Raw genomic sequence first — 18392 nt, 5'->3', positions numbered from 1 at the left:
AACTTAAAATGTTACCCTCCAGTACACTGATTTCTTGAAAAAGTTACAGTGATCAATTGAGCCATTTGCTGTGGGTTCTCCTGCATTAGATAAAATAAAATAATGACCCTTACATATTAGCCATCATTACATCCATGGTTGGAGCAATACCAATATATGTATTTGCAGTAATTGTAAACTTATTTGGTACATTTTGTTTGGGGAACCTGAGGCCACACCCTAAAAGCCCCTCTGTCTCCCTCACCCCCAGTATTTGCAGCTGCAGTGATATTCATTTTCTTTATTTCTTCATATATCCAGTAACTGCCAAGCCTTTGGCTTTCATCATCTGACAGAGGAATTAAAACAAAAACAAAAAAGCCATTCTTTCACACACACTCTCTAGATTCAAGGGTTGCACTTAAAACTTCTTTAGCACCTTGAAGGCTGAAAGAAACTTTCATATTGCTTTAAATTACTAGGACTAGCACTGAGATTCAGCATGGTATATTGGTTTGAGCGCTGGCCTAGGACTTGGGAGACCAGGGGCCCGAACAGACAGGCCAAAATAAAGCTGCTTCGGGTCACTTTGGAGGTATGCTGTTTAAATGCTGCATGCCTCTTAAGAGGCTGGAAGCCACACCAAAGCCACACTTACAACTTTGGCGCAGCGTCTGGCCTCTTCAGATGCGTGTGTCATTTAAACAGCATTCCTCCAAAGTGTCCCGAAGCAGCTTTATTTTGGCCTGTCTGTTCAGGCCCCAGAATCCAAAACATACTGCAGAAATGATGATCCAGTTTGCGACCTCTTTAATTGCCCTGGCTCAGTGCTAGGAAATCCTGGGAATTGTAGTTTAATATGGCACCAGAGAGAGAAGGCTAAAGGTCTCACCAAACTACAGTTCCCAAAATTGCCTAGCACCAAGTTAGGGCAGTTAAAGCAGTCTCAAACTGGATCATTTCTGCAGTGTGTTTTGAACCCAGGGTTCAAATCCCCGACTGGGCATGATACTTGCATAGGAGCTAAATATTTAGCAGCCATGTTACACCAGAACAGCCATCGAGCCTCCGATTGAACTCCCGCAGAAGGCTTGAGGCTTATAAAGTCTTGGTGACAGGTCGGTCCCAAGCAATGGGAGAAAGCCTGACAGGTGGCTGCTCTGGGCTGCTTCCCCACTGCGGAAATAATCCGGGTTGACACCACTTTAACTGCCCAAACTCAATGCAATGGAATTCTGGGAATTGTAGTTGGTTGCAGCATGAGGGGCTAAATGCCTTACAAAACTACAACTCCCAGCCTAAGACCAGTCCTAGGCTGGGAAAACCGGGTTTGGCACCGCTTTGACTGTTGTCTGGCTGAAGGCTATGGAATTCTGGGAGTTGGAGTTTGTTGTGGGGACCAGAATTCCATCTCCCAGAATTCCATAGCCTTGAGCCAGAAAGGAGTTAAAGTGCTGCCAAACCGAGTTATTTCTGCAGTGTGGACGCAGCCCTGGCCCTTTCCTGCACTTCTTAAGCATTTCCCTACCTTCCCGTCATGGCGGCCCTTGGACTCAGCGGGGCCCTCCTCACTCAGGCCTCGGTCCCTCTCCTCCTCGCCCGCCCTGCCGTCGCCTGCTGCAGCGGCTCAAGACGAAGAAGGGCCTCCTCCTCCGCCTCCATTTCCTTTTCCCGCCCCTCGGCTCCCTAATACATACTTTTCCTAGAAAGGGAATGGGATCCTGAAGAATGCAATGGCGGGGGTGGGCCTGGCGCTTTGGAGGGAGTGAAAGCCCGGCGGGGGCTGTGAGGAGGAAGAGGGAGCACCATTTGAAGAGGATGGCACTCTTTTGAGTAGTCAAGAAACTGCTCTTGTGGGCAGGTCACACTCTCCCAGCCTCAGAGGGTGGCCATGGCAAACCCCCCTCTGAAGACAGTGGCCAAGAAAACCCCATGATAGATAGGTCCACTGGGTGGCCATGGGCAAGTCACACTCTCTCAGCCTCAGAGGGTGGCCATGGCAAACCTCATCTGAAAAGACTTGCCAAGGGAAGCCATTATAGGTCCACAAGGCAAGTCTCACCCTCTCTCAGTCTCAGAGGATGGCAGTGGCATAGAATCATGGAATCACAGAGTTGGAAGAGACCGCAAGGGCCCTCCCCATTCTGCCATGCAGGAACTCTCAATCAAAGCATCCCCTGTGACAGATGGCCATCCAGCCTCTGCTTAAAGACCTCCAGGGAAGGAGACCCCACTGCATTCTGAGGCAAACCCCAAGAAACTTGCCAAGAAAACTCCATGATAGATAGGTCCACTGGGTGGCCATGGGCAAGTCACACTCTCCCAGCCTCAGGATGGCCATGGCAAAGCCCCCTCTGAAGAGACTTTCGAAGAAAACCCCTTGATAGCTTCGTTGTGGGGTCGCCATAAGTCAGAAATATCTTGGAGACACACAAGAACAACAACTCTTTTGAAGAAACACAGTTCTTCAGTATTTTCTGTGACATATAAACAAAATGAAGGCTAATCATTATTTTTAAATTACATTTGGTTTTTTGGGGAGGGTTTGGATTTTAATTTCGAGTCTTTTAGGTTTAATTTTTTTTCTGAGAGCAGGTTGACCGGACGTCCTCCTTTTCCAGGACGTGTCCTACATTTCAGTCTCCTGTCCAGGAGGAATTCCAAAATCCACTATCCTGGACAGTGTTAAAAGGAAGTTGGATAAAGAGAGTGTAGTGGAGTCTCCTTCCTTGGAGGTCTTTAAGCAGAGACCGGATGGCCATCTGTCAATGGGGATGCTTTGATTGGGAGTTCCTGCATGGCAGAATGGGGCTGGACTGGATCAGGGCCCTTGCGGTCTCTTCCAACTTTGTGATTCTGTGACTGGAAAATCATAAAAAGGCTAAAGTGACACGCTAACAAAATATCTTTGGAAGGCGGAAACCGTGTTTTTGGCTGTAATATAGGCCACTAGGATTTAACAACAGAATTTCAGGTCCAAAATACACTGCAGAACTAATCCAGTTTGAGACCAACTTAACTGCCGTGGGTCACTGCTAGGGATTTCTGGGAACTGTAGTTTGTAGTGGCACCAGAGCTCTCTGACAGAGAAGGCTAAATGTCTCACAGAACTACAGTTCCCAGGATTCCAAAGCATTCAGCCAGGAGAAGGAAAAAAAAAACCCTCTGAAGACACTTTCCAAGGAAACCTCCATGATAGATTGAAGGCATACAACAACAACAGAAAGGCTGCATCCACACTGGAGAAATAACCCCGTTTGGCAGCGCTTTAATTGCCTGGGCTCAAGGCTATGGAATTCTGGGAGTTGGAGTTTGTTGTGAGCTCAGAGCGGAGCAGAGCTCCAAATCCCAGAATTCCATAGCCTTGAGCCCAGGCAATTAAAGCGCTGCCAATCTGGGTCCAAAAAAGAGTAATCATTACGTCAGTAGTTACTATGGAGACCGTCCTCCTAGAGCCGCCCACGTGACTACACAACCCTGGTTCTCTCAGCAACGACCCGGAAGTGCATCCTCCTAGCCGTTCTCCACAGCGGCCTTCACTTCCGGCGTCGCCAAAATGGCGGACCTGAACAGGCAACTGCAGGAATACTTGGCTCAGTCCAAAGGCGGCGGCGGCGCCGCCTCTTCCTCTCCGTCCCCGGCGCCTCAGAGCTCCGCGCGGGAGGAAGCGGAGGCGCCTGGTCCGGGCCTCGGAGCCTGGCTCGGCCGGATTAACCCTTTCCGCGCCCCGGCGACCTGGGCTTCCGAGCCGGACCCTGAGCCGGACCCGTGGCTCCCTCGAGGGCTGTCGCGATGGCAGCGTCTCCTGGGCAGCGCTCTCTGCCTGCTGCTGGCGGCCCTCTGCTTCGGGCTGGCCGCCCTTTATGGCTCGCTGCTGCTTCTGCGGAAGTTCGCGCTCCTCTGGTCGCTGGGCTCGGCCTTCGCGCTGGGCGCCGCCGGGTTCCTGCGGGGCCCCAGCCGCCTCCTGGGGGAGCCCGACCGCCGCGGCCTGGCCCTGCTCTACTTGGCCTCGGTGGGAGGCACCCTCTACGCCGCCCTGGGCCTCCGCAGCACCCTCCTCACCACCCTCGGGGCCCTGGTCCAGCTGGCCGCGGGCACCGCCTACCTGCTCGCCTCGGTGCCCGGGGGAGCCGCCGGACTCCGCTTCCTGGGCGGCTTCCTCCGGCGGAAGGTCTCCAAGACGCTCCCCGTGTGAGGCCCAGGGCCAGGGGCTCCAGACCCAAAGGCCACCTGGGCCAAGATAGTGCTATGGACCTCACCTGCACTGCCTCCCAATAATCTCAAGACGGCCATGACTACCAGTGGCCCTGTCCCTGCTAACCTCTGTCGCCATCTCCTGGATTATTGGGATGGGTGGGAAGGACGACAAAGATGCCAGGTGCCCAGGCGTCATGTAACGGGAGGCAAACAATACAGTGCTATGGACATCTGCACAAGCCAACATCAAGACTACCTTGGCCCTTTCCTTGCAAACCTTTGTTAGCGTCTGCTGAATTATTGGTGGGAAATAAACTGAAATATAGGTAGGAAGGTCTACAAAGATGCCAGGTGGCCAGGAAGACCACCAAGGTTACAAGGCATCATGTAATGTAGGGCGATCAATATAGTGCTATGGACATCTGCTCAAGACTATCCAGACTACCATGGCCTTTCCATGCATATCTTGGTTAGCATCTACTGAATTATTGGGATGGGTGGGAAGGACTACAGAGATGCCAGGTGGCCAGGAAAAACACCAAGGAGGCATCATGTAATAATGTAGGGATATCAGACTAGAGCTATGGACATCTGCACTAGCCCATATAGTATTGTGCACGTTGGCACTAGCCCATATAGTGCTATCAATATAGTGCTATGGACATCGGCACAAGCCAGTATAGTGCTATCAAGACTGTTATGGCCCTTTCCATGCAAATCTTCTGAATTATTGGAATGATTAGGAAGCCAGGTGGCCACTGAGACATCGCATTGCTCCACCACTGAGCAACCTGAAGACCACCAAGGCCTTATGTCCAATTCCATCTGGTGAAAAGGATCTCTTTAGTTTTCACAGGCCTGGCTGGACTGGAGAAGATTGGGAAGGAGCCTGCTGGCCTTCTCTTGAAACAACATAGTGCACAAGAGACTCTGACTCCTCTGAAGTTAATTTCCTGTGGAGCAGGAAGCCTTTCTCTAGTTTATATTTTCAGTTGGAGTGGACTGAAGGCAAAGCAGCAGCTGGAAAGGATTTCTATCTTTGTGCATTGTTGTTGAGTCTTTGAGAGGAAGCTGAGGAAGGCGCTTGGATTCAGTTGCATATGAAAGAAGTAGAGAAGATGTAAAAGTTGAACAAAACTGGCGGGAAATAGAAGAGGACAATTTGGATTCAGTTTATAAAAGTACAGAAGGTGTAAAAGTTGAACACTACACAAAAGCAGCTGCAATGAGACAGGACAATTATTTCTGTATCTGGCCACAAGTTTTGGGTGGTGGTGATTCTGGGCCAAATGCCTTCGGTGCTATTTCTCCCCCTCCCCCCCCCCCCCTTTCAGGGTTAGCAGCAACTCAACTCTTGGTCTGTCTTTCAGGCTGCTGCACTGAACTGGATGGGTGACCTTAAGGTTTTTTTCTCTCTTGCCACTCATCTTTCACTTAAGAGAGCATCTGGGCAGAACATAACACTGGTCTTCTAATATTTCCCACATGCCTCTGGTGGAATATATCAAGGGATTTGTAGAGATGGTATTTAAAAAATCAGTATTACAGCTTCAGCTACTTAATGTCCCTAGTGTCAGACAGCAACCGTTTTTAATGAGGGCCACTTAATCTGCTACAGGAGGGTGTTGGCAGTGGTGGGCCTTGTCTTTCACTGCCCACTTCTTTCTCTAAACTTCTTTTAAAGGGGGCAGATCATCAGTTAATGTCTTGACAGCATTTTCACAGCCAGAGCAGGATCTCATCTATTTAAAATTTCAAACTATTGTGACTTATTTCCATTCAGCCTAGCATTTTTACATTCCTGGTTGCTGTGTATTCTATTGCCTTATTGAACATCAGCATTAAAACAATATATTTTGTTTTTTCGAGAACAGAAGGCTGACTTCTCACCTAAAACTTCTTATTTAAGCAAACACTTTTATGCTTGACAATATTCAAACTGTCTCAGTCTGGATAATGCACATTATAGACACAGAATCTAATTCTTCCATGATGGATTATGCTTTCATGTTGACTTGGGAAAATCATTAACCATATGAAGAAGCTGTGCCTGAAGATATTAAAGTCCTTTGGTTCATGTGATTGTCCCTGGAAATTACAGACACAAATTCTGTTATAACTTGTGCATACATGGTCATTGTCTAAGCCAAGAATGAGCGTGTATAGATTATAATCTTAGCTCCCATCACCCCTGGCCAGCATAGCTAACAATGAGGGATTTTGAGAGTTACAATCCAAAAATGAGGTCCACAATTACTCAGCCTTTATCCAGGTGTTGCTCTGAACTCCATTAGACTGAAATATGTGCTGCAATTTAGCAACATTAATGTGCTGTGTGGTGAAAGCAGAGTCGCTTAGATACCTTAAATATATCAATCATCACAGGTTGTTTCTTTGGCATTCCAGTGAAAACACATTCATTTCACTTTTTAGCCATTTAAATTTGAGACAGCTATAAACATTATGTTAGCATCGAATCTTGCAGATAGCCAGCTAGTACCCTTGAACCTCACCTTTAAAGTAGCCTCATTCTTCATCATTGCTTATTGTGTCATTTGAAATCAGTGAATTTAGCTGTGGAAAGTGATTTAGATGGATGTGTAACAAATTAGCAGTTGTTTAAAGGGATACAGCTCCCAGAGAACATTTTGACAGTTTAAATTTAAATACAATTTTCTTTAGAACTTCTAGCTGTTTGCATGTAATTATTCTTATGTGCAAACAACTTCAAGTTCAAAAGTCTGCCTTTGAAACACTGTATTGCATTTCTTATTCTTTGCAAATAGTTGAACTTGGAGAACCACAAGTTCCCCACTCCTGCTTTAAGATGTGGGTCACAGACCAGGTGGCATATTTGTATTTCAGTTATCCAGCACCTGTGATTTAGGGTATAATGTCTGAAGCAAGCAAGTTCTGAATCAAAATGGTACTAAGTATTATATTGCATAGCAAAGACTGAGCAGTTTTAAAACTGGAATTTAAAATAATCTTAAATTAGTTTAACATTTACAAAGCACAATTTAATTACTGTAACATTGTAATCCTCTCTATTCAGAAGTTAGAAGGCTTACTTCAAAAAATGTGACTACAGCTGAAATGTATGAAAAATTATTTTTCTATATACTGTAGATATAGTCAGGCAACTGAAGCATATTGTTTTGTCCTTAAAATGTAACTTGGCATTTGAAAGAAAATGTTACACTTGGTTTGTGAAAATTTCCTTTGAACTCCCTTCAGTCTTAATTGGGAGTATTTATAGAACTAACTTGATGTCATATTCAGAAATAAAACTGATTTTTATTAACATTTAAAACCTCAGGATAGATCACCATTCCTTTACGCTAAGAACACTGCCAAATGGATTATTATGCCTATTGCATTCTAATGTATGAGGGGATAAATTTATTTTTCTATGATTTACAATACTGGGGCTTCATCAAGTGATTTTTTAAAAATGTACTTTGACTAAAGTTAACTTTAAAACCTTGCAACATTGTGGCCTTTTTAATGAAATACAGATCATTTTAAAAAGATGATTGGACTTAAATCTGATCCTGATTAAATGAAGTCTGGGGAAGATATCCAGTCATTTTAATTAATGTTGTGTGTTTGAGTGACACTAGTTTCTTCTTTATTGCAATCAACAGACTGCAAACTGTGAAAACTGTGGTCTTTCTTTCCTATTGATCTGCATACCCCTCTTCCTTCCCTGTAATTAAGGGAAACATCATAATCATGGTTAAAGCTGACCAGAGTTCCCCATAATGAATAAAACTATGATATGTATTCAGTGTCTGGTTTATGCTCTTGTGCTTCAGACTGGTAGAGAACGTTCCCATTTAATTGTGGTTGTGGTAGGAATTTTCTCCAAGCAGGAAGTATCAGGCATTCTTGGAGTTTGCTTTCCATCTGTTTACCTCAGGATCAATCTTACCACTACACTGGTCTGTCAAAAAGGTTTTCAGGGATTTTAATCTTATAAAATCTTCCTTTGAGAATGTATCAGTATAATACAGAAGTAACTGAGCTTTTTACATGGAGGTGTGTATCTGCAGAAGTTTAACAAAATGTGAAGCAGAAAATATCTTGAATGTATGGAACACTTTTTCAGTACTGAAGCTAGGCAGGCTTCAGTACTGGAATAGATTATCCACCAAAGAGGAATGGAGAAATCCATAATTGTTAGGTTGGCCTCAGTGGTGTCCCACATTGGGGTGTCACCTTGTGTATGTGTGGGGGCTTTGGGGGCAGGGACAAAAGGGCACACCCTCATCTCTTTGCCCAGCACAGCTTTACATGAGAGTAAGTCCACACCAGGCAAGAAGAAAGAAGTTCATTCTCCTTACTTCGTGCCATGGTGTGTGGCAGGGAGGTGCGTGGGGGCTGCTCAGCCAGGTGTCATCCCTCTTCTGGGATGCCACTTGGTGCAACCTGAACCCCCTAGTGACACTACTGTTTGGCTTTAAACTGACTTGTCTTAGGAACAGATGTGATATGTTGCATATGTCAATAAAATTTTCACTGATTAATTTGAAGGATACAATCTGTTTTACCCATATAACAAATAACTTTTTAAAAATTAACAGTGCCTACAAAACACATTTTTGATTGTTAATGTTGACTATTATAATTTTTTGAGACTTTTAATCTGGCTGTTGCAAAGATCATTACATTGTTCTCAAGGTTTACAATGTGGAAAGTTGAATCTGCTTCTTTCATTCTTGTGAGATCTGAGCGAATATGACCTTATACTGGATTAATATTTAGTGAAAACTAGGTGTGATTTTCTAATCTTGACAACTTTTCTTTTAGGTGTGCATGAGAGTTCTTGAATGAATATTTTTAGAATACATGCTGACAGGTGCATTATGCTGTGTTTAGGATTCAAAACAGTTTGCTTCTTCCACTCTATTGGTATCCCAAATAAGACTTGATAGATTCATTACTTAAGATAATCATTATTTTTCCTCATGTAAACAACCCCCCCCCCTAATTTTACATCCTGTCACTGGTATTTTTTTCTCTTCACTAAGGTTTGGTAGCCATTTAGGAACCAAGAAAAGCTGAGGCTGCAATTATATGTACATTTATGTACTTAATAGTAAATACTTAATAGTAAATCTTGCTGACCAAGAGGACTTAAAAAACATACTGGTTGGCAAAGCCAAAGTGTCATGGTCAGAATTTTGGAAAACAAACACCTCAACTAAAAACATTTTATTGCAAAATAATATTAAAACTGATACAGTACTGTATGAAGAGAAACTACAGCACTTAAACCTGTCAAGGGGAATATGGAAAAGTCTTTTAAATTCTCTTCAACTGACTGAATCTGCAGAATATACTAGGCCGCTACTTCTTTTGTGACTGTGAGTGAACTTTACCCAACAAACAAATTAATTTTAAACTGACTGGTAAAATTTTTGTTTCAGAAACCACAATGTTAAAAACACTTCTCTGTGGCCATTTGAATCATGATGGTCACAAATATATCATCTCTAATACAAAGACTGTTCTAACTTTGTTTTAGGGTTGATTCACACATTTCATGTAGTTGGATGGAGGTCCATCCTTATATAGTCAGCCCTCAGTATCGGGGGGGGGGGATCTGTTCTGGACCACCAACTCTGCACGGATACCAAAATCTGCATATGCTCAAGTCCCATTGAACCCAGTGGTGGTGCGTGCACGCAGCTGCACCACCATTGGGGACAATGGGACTGAAGTCCTCCCTCCCTCCTTCCCCCTCCGAGGCTTCTGCACTGGGGCTTGGATCTCGGAGCCTGGAGATTCCATCCTGGCTGTTGGCCTAGGGGCAGGGGGTCTCCGAGACCCAAGCCCCAGTCCTGCCTGCCTCTGGCTGACGGGGCTCCAGCCTCTGACTCCAAACTGCCAAACCCAGTGAAGAAGCCTCGGAGGGGGAAGGTAGGAAAAGCAGGAAGGAAGACTTCAGTCCTATTGTCCCCAATGGTGGCACAGCTGTGTGCATGCACCGCCACTGGGGACAGTGCAGGCTTGCCGACTACAGATGCTCAAATTTCTTGATGGCAAGTCCACGGATACTGAAGTCTCACTGTATTGTGTATGAAAACTATCCAATCTTTTATGAACTAGCCTTGTTCATAGAATCTTTATCAGACTTTAGATTAGCAACCTACATTTGTTCACAAGCTTCCAGTGAAAATCCTTATTTTAATGTTTAAATTTAGTTTGTCCACCATACACAAAGAACACAAAGATGGATGTCTTCTAGTTTTATAAATATCCAAGAGAGGTTGGTCCCAGGAAATAGGGCAAAAATGGTTCCCAACCACATATCCCCTCAATATGCGGCTGACCTTATGAGGCTTAAATTCTTCTTTAAGCTGTGTGGAGAGTTAGGTGGCGGTGGCTGTGTGTATATACTACATGGAAATTACCACACGGGTATTTTAAGAAGAAAAGTCTTTTTCTAGTGAAAACATGTATACAAAATCACACACTCCCATTTGTTAATTTTTCGACAAATTGCATTCTGTATTAATACAAAAACAACTTAACTTTTTCCTGACAACTGTACATATAGAAACATATTCTTCTGGACATGAACTGAAATCTGTGGAGGTGCTCCTTGTCTCACAACAGTAAAAAAAATCCAGCTTTATCTTCAAATATCAATGTTGGAAATGGAAGTGATGAGGAATTGGGATGGTGAGGAAAATGATACAAAGGTAGTTGTGATGGCATTACTAGCTGGCATTTAATATTTGAAAGACCTTCTTAGGAACTAATGCACATTCATTTATCTCCATTTAAGAGTCCAGTCTGTGGTACCGCAGAATTACTCACTCAATGATTCTGCAACAGCTGTATTTAAATACTGTCCTCAAAAGACTGGGTCTTGCCCAGTCATAACCTCTTCTATCGACCCCTTCCACCACCTCGAGAACCTCCTCGTCTTGACTGGCTTGAGTTACTTCCTCTTCCCCAATTACTTCCACTTCTCCCTCCTCTGGAGGGATTATTGCTCCCTGAAGATCCTCCAAAGGATTCTTCTCTGTGATATCCATCATGATGCTCTCCATCCAAAGAGCTGGATCTCCCAGATTTTGACATTCTCTGTGAAGCTCCTGACTTTGTACGCCCTAGAATAAAACCATAATGGAAATTAAAATGAGAAAATGTAATGCAGTTGTTAATACTAATCAGATCAGATGGTTTCAAAGATTTAGATGACTACCATGGACATCCCTTTGGAATACAAAAATCAATGCACACACAATGCCTTCGTTTTTTTCCTTAGAAAAAGAAAACTAATTGTTTAAAATATTTACAAGTATTTTCCAAGTAAACCTTTCAATTTGATGAATATAAGATTTAAACCACATATCCTAGGCAAGTCACCTGAGATGTAAGTCCCACTGAGTTAACTTTTGTGTGTGTGTGTTTGCTTCTAGGGAGAAACAGCTTTTTCTGTATAGCGATAACTCAGGAAATGAAAAGACAAGAAGACACGCGGGGCGGGCTTTCATACTAAGGAGAATGTGGCAAAAGCAGTCAAAGGATACAACACAAAGACAGATCAAAACATGTCAAGGCTTCAGAGAAAGCCTATCAATATTAGCATAATCCAAGAATATGTGCCTATCACAGAGGCAGAGGAAGAAGAAATTGAGAGATTCCATGAAGCACTTCAGGGAGTGCTTTGAACTAATCACAGGCAACTAGAATGCTAATGTAGGCAGCAAAGAAGAATAAAAAATAGTAGGGAGATTCGGACTAGACACAAGAAATGAAACAGGGGAGCATCTAACAGAATTTTGTGAGGCCAATAGTCTATTAATCACAAACACCTTTGTACAACCAGAGCAGGAACTATACACATGGACATCATCAGACAGGCAATACAAAAATTAGATATGTCCAAAACAGACAGGCCAAATAAACCAGTTTCTAGATGTGTTCAGGACATAGCATTTAGATGACGCTCGCTCTGAGTGGGGCTGGAAACCACGGTGAGGCTGTGCCTTTTCAAAGAACCGGGCCAAAAAGGAGTGGTAAAATACTGCTCCTTTCGCCAGCCCAGTTCAAAACTGGTGATGGTGGTGGTGGCGGTGGGGCGGCAGCCTGGATCAGGTCCGAGCACATGCAGTTGCCACAGCCCTGGCCCAAATTGTGTTGGAGCGACCGCAGCTTGCTTTATCGGGCCCATCTGTTTCAGACCATAGATTACATTAAAGGAAGTAGAAGACGGAGAAGTTGTATTCTTACAGCCAAAACTACATCAGGTGCTCACTGTGGCACAGATCATGAACTACTTATATCTAAAATGAGAGTAAAGCTGAAGAAGGAAACAAAAACTGTCATTATACCAAAATATGATCTGAACAATATCCCAACAGAATTTACTGACTATAAAAAATTGCACGAGTAAACATGATAATCCAAGAACCAGAAATGCTATGGGCACAAGCCAAGGACGTAAGGAAGAATGCAGAAAGACACTAAAAGTAGCCAAAATGAAAGAAAAGAAACAATGCATAACAAATGAAATGCTTCAAGCAGTAAAATTAAGAGAAGCAAAAGAAAACAGAGATAGGAACAAAGCAGGGTTCAGGAAAGGAAGAAGCACTAGGGACCATATTGCAAACATGTGACAGCTAATGGAGTGCACAAAGAAAAGAATCAGCATGCGCTTTATAGACTATAGCATAGCACTTGACTGCATAGATCATAAAACGCTATGGATGGCTCTTAAGGACATAGGAGTGCCACTGGATCTGAAAATTCTGATGACAAATCTGTAGGACAAGAAGCTACTGCTAGAACAGAATATGGAGAAACAGATCAGTTTCAAATTGACAAAGGGATCTGGCAAGGCTGCATTCTATCATCCTATATGTTCAACCTGTATGCAGAAAATATACGAAAAGCAGGCTTTGACTCAAGAAGGAGGAGTGAAGATGGAGGAAGAAACATCACAATGTAAGATATGTGAGCCACACCATTCTACTAGAATTTCACCAGTCTTCCATTCTAAGGGAAGACCGAGTTTGTTTGGTTTCCAAAAGAACTTATGGGAAATTATTTCCTGTTACTTGCTGCTCTCTTTATGCAAAAGGGAGAGTGAATTGACAGGGGAAGACAGCACTGCAGACAAAAACTGATTATTTCATTTAAGTGCAATAAAAACTACCCAACATTTTTTTAAAATTGGTATTTTTACTAAGATGCAAAATTAATGTTTTAAGAGGTAAATCTCAAGAAATTGTGTTTTACCCTTTCCTCTCTCCTCTGGAGGCCCTCCTTGTATTTCCATTTCTCTATGGTCAGAGGTTCCTGGTCCATCATGCCAAGGTCGCTTGCGAGGTGGCAGTGAGGCCATGTCCATTCCCTGCAGTGAGGAAGAACGTTCTCGACTTGCTGGCGAGTGACTGTCACGAGGAGGATGATCTTGTCGGGAACCTGATCAAGAAGAAAGAGTTCAAGGCCACAAATTTAGCCTACCCAAGGAATTTCTTATTAGCAGTCATTCTGCAAACATTCTTTGTAGAAACATTCCATAATAACAGGTGTTTTAAATGTCTTAATTATAACAATGAAATATCTTTAGTTTTTACAATTCACAAAAAAAGTAAAAAAATTCTCAATAAATTTATGAGATAAACTAAGGTGACTGGGGCATTCTGTTTCTTGATGTTTGATCTGTTGCACACATTACCCATTCTACTTTTATCATATTGAAGCTCAAGTTTGGGATTGACATAGAAAGAGGATGTGGGCATATGCCTTGTGAGATGGGGAAAAGAACAGTTCTTAAATAATATAAATAATAATAAAAATATGTATTTGTATCCTACCTCTCCCTTTGAGGATCGAGGCAGGTAACAGCAAGGAAAGTTTCAAATACAAAGTCACACACACACACACACGAAACAGTCCGCGAAAAACCCCACCCTTCTACTTTCCCTCCCATCAATACAAAATAATAACAATAAAAACATTTAACTAGAATAACATCAGTTAAGACAGCTCAGCAAGAAATGACAGCAAAATGACAATAATGGGCAATAATGAGGGGGGGCTAATTAACATGGGTGGTTGATTCTGTTTCAGGAGAGGTTAGTCTGGAAAGGCCTACCAGAAGAGGATCGTTTTTATCGCCTTTTTAAAAGCGATGAGAGAGATGTGATCTGATGAACCTCCTCTGGCAGGTCATTCCAGATTTTTGGAGCGGCAGCTGAAAAGGCTCTCCGGGAAGTCACCACCTGTCTAGTTTTTCCTGACTGCAGTAAATTCCTCCCAGAGGACCTGAGTGTAAAGGTAGGATTATATGGGAAGAGGCGTTCCTTCAAGTAAACTGGACCCAAGCCATGTAGGCCTTTTTGGTAATAACCAATACCTTGTATTGTGCCCGGAAGCTAACAGGCAGCTAGTTGAAGCTTCCGAACATGGTACAAGGGTTGCCCCACGTAGAGTGCATTGCAGAAGTCAAGACGAGAAGTTACCAGTGCATGTACCACCGTTTCTAGGTCCCGTAACTCCAGGTAGGGTCGCAGCTGGCGAATCAGCTGAACCTAATAACAGGCAATCCTAGCCATTGCATCCACCTGAGATGGCAGTTGAAGCAACGAGTCCAGGAGCGCCCCCAAGCTGCGAACACAGTTCTGTAGGGGAAGTGTGACCTCGTCCAGGACCGGTGAGCTTATCTCTGTACCCAGATTGGGATTACCTATCATGAGTACCTCAATCAGTTTAAGTCTATTTTCTCTAATCCATTACTGATCTCAGACAGAGGGGAGATGCCCTCCTTGGTTGCTGAAACAGCCTGAGACATAGAGAAACAAATTTGGGTGTCATCAGCGTACTGATTAACACCCCATCCTATGTCTCTGGATGATCTTGCCCAGCAGCTTCATGTAAATGTTGAACAGCATGGGTGACAGGATGGCACCCTGAGGGACGCCAGATGCCAGCTTTCTTTTAGAAGAGCAACTGTCCCCCAGCATCACCATCTGAAATCTGCCCAAGAGGTAGGAACAGAGCCACTGCAAAGCAGAGCCTCCAATTCCTAACTCTCTCAAGCGTTCCAGAAGGATACCATGGTCTATGGTATTGAAGGCTGCTGAGAGGTCCAAGAGCACCAATAGGGCCACACTTCCCCTGCTGATGCACAGACAGAGATCATCGACCAAGGCAACCAGGGCAGTCTCCACTCCGCATCCTGACGTGAAGCCAGTTTGAAATGGATCAAGATTCTTGAGGCAAGGACATCAATTTGTAGGTGTTGGAGGATGATTGGGGGAGGACAACAGAATGGAAAACAAGACTTTCCAGGGTTCATTAGGGTGGCTTGGGCATTGGAAGCTACTTATGCTGGAAAGTGGAAAAGGGCTAGGATGGTGATGAAGAAAACACAGCTTGTAGAGAGCTCACAAAGCTCTTGGGGAATAGCCGACAAGCTCATTCTACAAGGAATTGGAAGAGGAAAGTGGAGAGTGATTTGAAGAAGCTCTTTGAAGGGATTTAAAACAAACCGTCTATGATTGAACTAAGACCTTGAAAAATAAGCCAGTTTTAATCTACACTTTATGTCTGTGGGGAAGTGGTGACAGAAATGAATATAGTGAGAAAGAAGGATGACACAGATGGTATAGTTCTCCCCTTCAAATCCATTTTTCAGCAAAAAAATATTTTCACCTGGTTCTCGATTTCCATCCATTCGGCCACCTTCAAAGTGAGGAAATTCATCTGGAGTAGGAAGCAAACCTTTTCGTCCCCCTACACAATAAACAGATATATAAAGTGAACATGTTGAAGTAAAGGTTATTAAAGTACAACTATTGTTCTTAACTGATCAAAAACTAAGCAACAAAGCTCCCTTACCTCTTGGAGTACCCCGACCTCGTCCCCGGCCACCATGATCTCTTCCTCTCGCATTCTCCTCTGCTGAGTCAAAATTTTCTTCTGGCACAAAGTCATCAGGTCCAGGAAAACTGTCTCTTCCCCTAGGTCCTCGGCCCTCATGTCTTGAGGGTGTGCCTCTCCTAAAGCTGCATGAAATTACTATATATATAGTATGTGTATGCATGTGTGCGCCACACACACACACACTTGCGTTATACAGAATTTTATTCATACTGATGGGTTATGTTCAATTCAAAAATGTAACTTCTCTTAAAAACACACCAATGCCTGTACTTGTTGGTATGTGAGTGTATTATTTTCTACTACTAGGCAGAAATCAGAAACTAGGGTTTTCAGCCAGTTAAATATATTTCATTTGATTGGATTACAACTGATTAAGCATTCATATTTAAATAAATGTAAATCCTGCATAACTTAAATGAAGACATCTTTCTAAGGAGGTGAAAATTCTTCATTGTGTGAATTTTAATATTAAATAAAACAATTAGTTCATCGAGAGATGTATGTATGTACAGTTTATAAGAAATGAATTTGTGATGTTAATTTGTATATAATATTGTACATGTGAAAAAGATAAAAACAATTAAGAAAAATAAATAAAATAAAATACAGTACTTACATTGAATAAATAAATAAATAAATAAAGAGAAGCAGGCAAGAAACAACAGGCCTCTGCCTGCCAAGAAGAAGAGCCCTCCCCCGACCTCCATCTTGAGGGGAGAGAAGCAGAGGTTTTTTTTGTTTGTTTTTTTGTTACTTGCTTTGTTGTATATGCATATGTATGCTGTAAACCGCTTTGATCATAGGAAAAGCGGTATACAAATAAAACATATTATTATTATTATTAAATAAATAAATAAATAAAACAATTGCTGAAATCTTACAAAGGAATATAACTTTGTAATTAGCAATACTTGTAATCCATGTAAAACCTATGCCACTGTGAACATAGGATGTTTATATTTACTTCTTCCAAACATGTAACTTAAGTATCTTCAGGCTCTTAAACTCCAAGAGATTACTTTGGTTTAAAACTGGGGGTGGGGGTTACTGCAGGTGTTGGAGTGGGGCTTACAGGGGTGGGGGCACAATTTGTATTATTATTATTAAATTTTGTAGTTAGTATTATTTATGAGTATTATTATTACCATGTGTAGTTGGTGGGGTTTGTTGTTGAAAAATCCTGTCCAGGGCTGGAAACTGACTTCCAGTTCACTTTATTTTATTAAAAAAACCCAATGCATCTAGTGGAGGTAAAGTAACTGCTTACTTTTCATCTCTTTCTTCCACGATATAGCGTGCTCCTTCAGGATCATGAGGGAATCGCTCATCTGAAGGTCTCCGTCCTTCCCAAGGCCCAGGAGGTCCAGCATTTGGGCCCCTGCATCTCCTTCATTTGGAATTCCCTGTGATCAGAGGGAAAGGAGGGCTGGACCACTCGTACTCCATTTCCTTTCTTGGGGGGGGGGGGGGTGGGGGGTGGGTGGGGTCCTCCTCGGCCCTTCCAAATTCACGTAAGCGGTGACTGATATCGCTCTCTTCTGGAAGGAAGTCTTCACGAAACTTCATCGGGTCTATCAAAGTCATCATGTGAAAGTCTGGATGAGGTCCCCGTCGTTTCTGGTATTCCCCGTTCTCTCTACCACATCGCCCCATTTTGGCCACCTTCGAAGGGGCCCCTCAGGGACAAGATCTTGGTCCACCACTGTTTGATCATGTCTCCTTTCCGAAGAGTGGCCCATGTATGGTTTGGTGGACCCCCTGAATCACCACGTTAAGAATAAGGAAACGAGGTTCTTGTGTTTACAATGAAATATTTAAAACGATTCTTAAATCCTCAGAGAACATTTTAATTTTCTATTAAAAGGAACAGCTATTCAAAGAAAACCATTTTTTTGGATCTCAAGATACCCAAAAGCTCAAGAAGCCACACACATCAAGTGCTTTCTCAGAGCCAAAGATAATATCATTATTTTTGACATTCTAATAAACCATTCAAAAGATCGAGGTGGGTGGTGCTGCCTAATGGCAAAACTGCAGTACATATCTGAACTATGTTCATAACTTCCCATAATGCACACTATTAAAATATATGCGACTTGAGTCACTTGTAATCTTCCAGAGAAGTAGACAAATAAAATTCTTACTCGCTAAAAATATTCCATTAAGAAATCTGTGTTGCAGCAAATAAAATACACCTCTTTTTCATTTTGGCATTCTTTTGTTTTTCTGATTTTGTTATGTTTATTTTATTTTAATTAAGTTTTTTAATTGTTAATCCAGACATATTTATGACATTAAGAGAAAAA

At 42.8% G+C, this 18392-nt stretch overlaps 3 protein-coding genes across 4 annotated transcripts in view; 1 reads left to right on the top strand and 2 right to left on the bottom strand.

Annotated features, from left to right (window-relative positions):
- Window positions 1-1696, bottom strand: part of LIMS2 (LIM zinc finger domain containing 2) — a 37351-nt gene extending 35655 nt beyond the window's left edge. Inside the window, exon 1 of one of the 2 annotated variants that reach the window (XM_042457442.1) lies at window positions 1677-1696. Coding sequence is in view for 1 of the 2 variants with exons in the window: in XM_042457441.1 (XP_042313375.1) it covers window positions 1508-1518 (11 nt within the window). In the remaining variant the exon portion in view is untranslated. The other variant, XM_042457441.1, reaches the window with a different exon arrangement.
- Window positions 1697-3512: 1816 nt separating this feature from the next.
- Window positions 3513-7771, top strand: SFT2D3 (SFT2 domain containing 3). The gene has a single exon (XM_042456441.1). The coding sequence runs from the start codon at window positions 3536-3538 to the stop codon at window positions 4172-4174; it is 639 nt and encodes a 212-aa protein (XP_042312375.1). The 5' UTR covers window positions 3513-3535; the 3' UTR covers window positions 4175-7771.
- Window positions 7772-10667: 2896 nt separating this feature from the next.
- WDR33 (WD repeat domain 33) overlaps window positions 10668-18392 on the bottom strand; it is an 87234-nt gene continuing 79509 nt past the window's right edge. Inside the window, 7 exon segments of the mRNA XM_042456442.1 lie at window positions 10668-11300; window positions 13435-13620; window positions 15856-15936; window positions 16042-16208; window positions 17354-17727; window positions 17730-17827; window positions 17830-17844. Of these exon segments, the coding sequence (XP_042312376.1) occupies window positions 11077-11300; window positions 13435-13620; window positions 15856-15936; window positions 16042-16208; window positions 17354-17727; window positions 17730-17827; window positions 17830-17844 (1145 nt within the window). The 3' untranslated portion in view covers window positions 10668-11076.

Source organism: Sceloporus undulatus, chromosome 3 (genome assembly GCF_019175285.1).
Source record: "Sceloporus undulatus isolate JIND9_A2432 ecotype Alabama chromosome 3, SceUnd_v1.1, whole genome shotgun sequence".
Classification (NCBI taxonomy): Eukaryota; Metazoa; Chordata; class Lepidosauria; order Squamata; family Phrynosomatidae; genus Sceloporus; species Sceloporus undulatus.
The sequence above is the reverse complement of the archived record's forward strand: the minus strand, read 5'-3'. Positions and strand labels throughout refer to the sequence as shown.